A 5912-nucleotide genomic window follows, 5' to 3' on the forward strand; every position below is an offset into this window, starting at 1 on the left:
GTAGTATGCAACAATTTAGGGTCTGGTGACAAATCAGTCCCGTTTACTTGTGCCATTGATCTGGCAGTGACTTTGAAATGAGGCTTGGATCACAAGCTGTTCGTACTATGGCAGCGGTCCATATGACCAAGATACTGCACTTACCAGCAACTGCCAGTCATAAAAGTAGAAAAAGATTCTCAGAACACATGTCATACCATTTGCACAAACACATATCTGTGTCACTCACTAGATGGCAGTAAGTCAATTCATTTGCCACAGAGGTTTCAGGTTTATTTCAGTTTGTCACAACTGTTCCTCACACACAAGGTATGCTGGAATATGTCCTCCATGAGGGACAGCACCATTCATTCTCCACTAGTAAAATGAAGCCACAATATGTTTGCATCAATAATTTAATTTAACATTTACAAAACTTTATTTCAATATACAAACAGTGCAAAAAACTTAGCCATCATCCAGTCAGTCAAAAAAACCTACACCATTCTACAAAAACTGTACAGAGTGCAGCAGCACCCCGCTGGGCTCAAACGATGTATTTGAAGCTATAGGTGCTTTCACAGGAAATTGTCTTGTCCTTGCAGCGCCCACACAGCTCTTGACGGTGGGGTCTCTTAATGTCAATGTGCCTCTTCTTCATGGGACAATTGCAGCGGCTCTTAGAACAAGTCTGAAGAAAGAGACCTTGCATTAGAAGCAGCTATGGCTATGCATTAAACAAGGGGAGAAACTGTTCATCCCTTAGCATTGCTATAGGTGGTCTATTACATGTTTGTAGTGCAAGTAGCAGGAAGGCAAAATGTCCAAGTAGTATTCCAAGTGTTAGAATGATATGTTAACCATAAAATTTAGATACATCAATTAATATACAAGAGGTCAATATACAGAAACACTCTAGAAGAGTTCCAGAATTTAGTCCTATTATATTTTAACAGGAGAAAGTGCTGTACACCCCTGGAATTGCATTACTCCTTGCACCAATTCACATCCTTCCAGTATACTGCATCATTAGGGTCCCAGCCTACACCAGAACAAGCCTCAGTTTGTTCAGAGAATTAATTCAATATGCTGATAAAGTTTACCTGGCACTGGATTGACTCCACCTTGTAGGGGTTGTATCCCTGCTGGCACTTGCGACAAAGTTGCTTGAAGTACACCTACAGAAGACATGGCCATTTCCAGAAAGTTAAAATATATATAAAAAAAACGATCCATACACACACAATCGTTAACAGCCACTGTAGCTTACTGCCACATTAGCTATATAATTGGATATCTTTCCTACCGACATTATCGGCACAGGTACCCGGTAATGCCCTGCTGTAACTGCTTGGCTCACTGGACTCCACACTCTCACCCTGGTCTAGTTTGAAAGCCAGGATCAAACACTGAGCGATAAAGCTTAACTAATGCTGTACCAAGCTTTGTATAGAACGCCAACGGAGCTCACGGCAAAACTACTGTAGCAGCTGCAGTGCAGCCTATTTCACTTGAACGTAATAATTCAAAGTCAAACCCACCTTATTGGTTCCTGAAATGCACCACACATAAGCACTTTCCCATCGGATACTGCAATCATTGCAGTGGAAAAAGCCATACTTCTGTTCCAGGAACTGAAATAGACAATCAATGTCTAGCAGATACTTTAACAATTACAGTGCAAATATATAGCTGTGACTAGTATTGCGTTGCAAGTAGGCTATAGTTACGCGCACTTAGACTGAGCTCTATCAATTTAAGCTACATGGACTGTAAACGAATAATGTATACAGATTAATCTCAACGGGTAGAACACACTGTACCTGGAACCTGAATTTCTTCTGCTCCTGTGCGCTTTCATGTTCCCCGGCGGCTGTCTTTCCCTCGCGCTTTATTTCCGCGTTGGTTTTAATAACCTCAGCGTTTTTTTGTTTCCTTTCGCTTAGCGTTTCGTCCTCAGAGTCCGAATTGTTCTCTTTTTCAGCGGGTTTCTCCTTAACAGTGAGGGTAAAAAACCTACGATCAAACATCGGGGAATAGACTGCAATGGGTCGATTAAACCGAGTGTCGTTGACCGGAGTACTTGGCATAAATTTGTTTTTAAACAAGAAAGGGCTCTTCATAGGGGGTCTGAGGGTCAGCTCCTTTGTCTGGCGATAAAATAGGGTTCTCGGTCCCAGAGAACACTGCACGACGGCATCTACCTTAGGGTTGACCTGGACCCCGATTTCCCTAGTGTTCGCTTTTCTGAGCCGAGGCGTGAGATTTGGATTTACTTGTGAGAGTATTGCTTTCAGCTGAGCTCTTTTGCAGAGATCAAAATAATCCACGGCCTCGGGCGCAACGTAAGAGTTGATGCCTTTTTTGTTCCAGTTCGGTTGCTTTGGTTTTTGGTTCGGGTTACCATAGGGCCCATAGCCGGGATAAAAATTGTACGGTGAAAACATAAACCCCTCCATTGCAATCAGATAATTAAGTTATCTGTCGTCCCATGTATATATGGCATTCAATTAGCAAGTCTTTCAAGTGCTAATTAGTTGTGATTAACTTTCCAAATTCGCAAAACGTCTAGTTATTAACTCGTTAGTAGGCTGCCCGAATAACTATACAGGACTATTGTTTAAAAATAAGTGTTTTTATTAAATCGAAGTATAATGAAGGAATAACACTGTATTTGCTTTATACTGTCTTAGAAGAACCGTGCTTGATTACAATCCCTATTGAATTATATTCATTTCTCCTCTTCTGTCAATATTTCATTGCTCCTAGTTAATGCTTTTAAGATCTAAATGGCTCTTTTTTAAACTAAACTTATAAACATTTATATTATTTTTAACATATCATGTTTTCAAATTTTATCAATCTCAAAAAAACATACTTGTTCCTGCTGCCCTTAAACTTGCCTGAGTTATGCTAGTACTAAAAAAAAAACCCTCTCTGACCCGGCTGATTTGTTTAATTTCCAACCCATCTCCAATCTTCCTTTTCTCTCAGAAACTTTCCAGTTAGTCAGTTGATGAAACATCTCACAGATAACAATCTGTTTGAATCTCTACAGCAGTGGGCCGATGTCCCTCCTGGTTTTTGTTCTAATCATACCCTGAATTAGTTAATTGGACCAATTACGCTTCTAATAAGGTCCATTAAATTACTTTAGAGTGCAGTTGGAATAAAAACCTGCAGGGACACTGGCCCTCCAGGTCCGAGTTGTGCACCACTGCTCTACAGTGTGATTTCCGGCCGCATCATAGTACTGAAACTGCTCTGCTCTGGATTGTGAATGACCTCCTGTTCAATGCTGATGCTGGTGCTCCCCCTGTGCTTGTCCTCCTTGACCTAACAGCCACTTTTGACATCATCGACTATGGCATTCTTCTTAAGAAGTATACTGGAATCTGTAACCTGTATCTCCTGGATGTCCTCTTACCTATCCGGACTCATGCAGTCTGTTTTCTATGCTGGACGCAGTGGCGTTGCAAACCTAGTCATCTTGTGGTGTCCCCCAACGATCTGTGGTGTCCCCCAAGGATTTGTTCTTGAGCCCTTTCTCTTCAATATCTATATGCTTACCTTGGGTCACCTCATCCGTCAACACAGCCTCATGTTCCACTTCTATCCTGATGACACCCAGCTCTACTTAAAACTAGCAAATCTGAACTCCTTCTTGTCGGATCTAAAACTCAACTTAAGAATCTAAATATAGCTGCCCTGAACCTCGGAAACTGTCTGCTGCTACCTTCCCCACAGTACGAAGCCTTGGTGTACTTCATGACAGCAACCTTTCCTTTGATGCCCACATCTCCTCCGTGGTCAAATCTTCCTTCTAACATCTTCAAAACATCTTCAAAGTCAGTCCCTACCTTTCCCTTCTGGATGCGGAGATACTTTGTCATGCATTTGTCTCCTCTCGACTCAACTACTGCAACTCTCTATATGATGGTCTCCCGGCACACACCATAAACTGACTGCAGCTAGTTCAGAATGTCACTGCCAGGATCCTTACCAGATGTAAAAAACATGATCACATCACCCCCCCGTCTTGCCCGGCTGCACTGGCTACTTGTAAAGTTCAGGATTATTTTCAAAACTCTCCTGCTCACCTACAATGCCCTTCATCACACAGGTCCCAAGTACCTCCTCAACCTGCTGACCTGCTACGTCCCTGCACACAAGATGAGGTCCTCCGACTCTGGCCTGACAAAAGTGCACCACACTTGGAGAACACTTGTTTAGCTTCATGGCTGTGACTCTTTGGAACTCTTCCAGCTTTGGTGCATGATGCTCCCACCTTCGCTCGCTCTAAATCAACTCTCAAGACCCACCTGTTCTCTTTTGCTTTCCATGCTCTTTAAGCCTGATATCTGCTATTAGCTGCTGTGTTGCTGCTACTATTTCATGTATTATGCTACTGTCATGTATTATGCATTGTTTTGTTTTTGATTTTGTTTTGTTTTTTTACTGTATAGCATAGCATGTATTATGCATTTCTCTGTATTTAAAGTATTATGGATTTTCTTGTTGTTACTGCATCTTGTAAAGCACTTTGTGATGGTGGTCCGCTATGAAAGGTGCTATATAAAATAAAGATCGACTGATACATGGAAATAAAAAAGACAGTTTTCTTTTTGCTTTTGTATCTTGCATGTAAATTACCTTTAACTGTGTGCAAGTGGTAGGAGTAGCATGCATTTTTTATTGCATTAGAATAATACAATTGTCATATAGGAAATAAGTGTTCAGCACCGGAAGTAAACCTAAGCCGTAGTAGTGATGGGCGAAAAAAACTGGGTTAGTAATGTAAACAAACGTGACAGTAAATAAGGTCTGCTAAGTGCACAGAAGGGTAGACTTGTACCATGTGCCCCGTCAACACGCAGTCCCTGGGGTTTATCGTAATGATCTAGGTAATATTATCGTCTTCCACTGTTAACTTTTGGTCACTGCAAATTTTAGACCCCTCAATTTTACTCGAATAGTTTCCTCTTTCGCCATGTGAATGCACGGCGCACACCACACTACAGACACACACGCATAGCTTTGTGTACTGGCAGCAGGACAGCTCCTGATTGGCTCGTCAGCAGATCTTCCGCCTGTCACGTTGCATAACTGGCGCGAGAGGTCTGAATGTTTTGTAGGTTATGAAAGCTCCCAGGATAAGAAAAACTATAATTCATTTGGAAACTTACAGATTCAAGTATTTACGAAATGTCAAGGTATCGGTATGTTCCACTCTTCATCTATTGTTCACATTCTCAAAACGAACAAAAAAATAGTCGTTATTCTGTAGTTTTGTTTTGAAAAACTTTTTTGTTGCTGTTTTGTTTACACTTATATAACGTAGTATGTTTATATATTTATTTTTAAGCGTAACTCATAATCAGACGTAATATTATTTGCTGAGTCTGTCGGGAACACATCTAGTGTGTGATTAGTTGATTGCGTACGAGTTAGTACTGTACATCTACATTTTGTTTAACACAATTCTGACAGTAGTCTGTTGTCTGTGAATGTACGGTACTACTACTAGTGCCGCTGTTTAGTTTACAAAAAAAAAGAAAATCCTGCACATGGCTCATTTTCATGAAGTTAATGCACAATTAAAAATAGCACAAACCCTCAGAGCTAAAAGCAGTCAAAAATAGTGTTAGAATAATAAACTAAAAGTAATGGCACTTACGGCAATCAGTACAGCATATATTGTAAGTTAGGTACCATGCGCCCACACGTATAGATTTATACGTAAGAACCTCTTATACAAATAATTAAATTGTGAAGAAAGTTGTTTACTAAGAGCCTGTTTAGCTCAAGTTGTATTTTCAGCTGGTGGAATGTAGTTTAAAAATAACAATAAATTAATGTATTTACTGAATTACATTGTTTCCTGTATTATAATGTTTTTATTCTTCTTTTTTTGTTGGTAAACAAGATCCTGA

At 40.4% G+C, this 5912-nt stretch overlaps 1 protein-coding gene across 1 annotated transcript; it reads right to left on the reverse strand.

Moving 5' to 3' along the window:
* Positions 1-399: 399 nt before the first annotated feature.
* Positions 400-3087, reverse strand: zar1l (zygote arrest 1-like). Its single transcript, XM_041232761.1, has 4 exons — positions 1803-3087; positions 1521-1613; positions 1083-1157; positions 400-670 (listed from the first exon to the last, which is right to left on the reverse strand). Exons 1-4 carry the CDS (start codon positions 2436-2438, stop codon positions 527-529), a joined length of 948 nt encoding a protein of 315 aa, XP_041088695.1. The 5' UTR covers positions 2439-3087; the 3' UTR covers positions 400-526.
* Positions 3088-5912: the final 2825 nt, after the last annotated feature.

The sequence above is a fragment of the Polyodon spathula genome, chromosome 30 (genome assembly GCF_017654505.1).
Source record: "Polyodon spathula isolate WHYD16114869_AA chromosome 30, ASM1765450v1, whole genome shotgun sequence".
Classification (NCBI taxonomy): domain Eukaryota; kingdom Metazoa; phylum Chordata; class Actinopteri; order Acipenseriformes; family Polyodontidae; genus Polyodon; species Polyodon spathula.

What these genes read in the sequence shown, in the direction of transcription:
- zar1l (XM_041232761.1), bottom strand. Translation starts at nt 2,438, where the DNA reads ATGGAGGGGTTTATGTTTTCACCGTACAATTTTTATCCCGGCTATGGG. An exon ending in GCATTTCAGGAACCAATAAG is followed by an intron (nt 1,158 to 1,520) that starts GTGGGTTTGACT and finishes TGTCTTCTGTAG; the next exon opens with GTGTACTTCAAGCAACTTTG. An exon ending in TGGAGTCAATCCAGTGCCAG is followed by an intron (nt 671 to 1,082) that starts GTAAACTTTATC and finishes CTCTTTCTTCAG; the next exon opens with ACTTGTTCTAAGAGCCGCTG.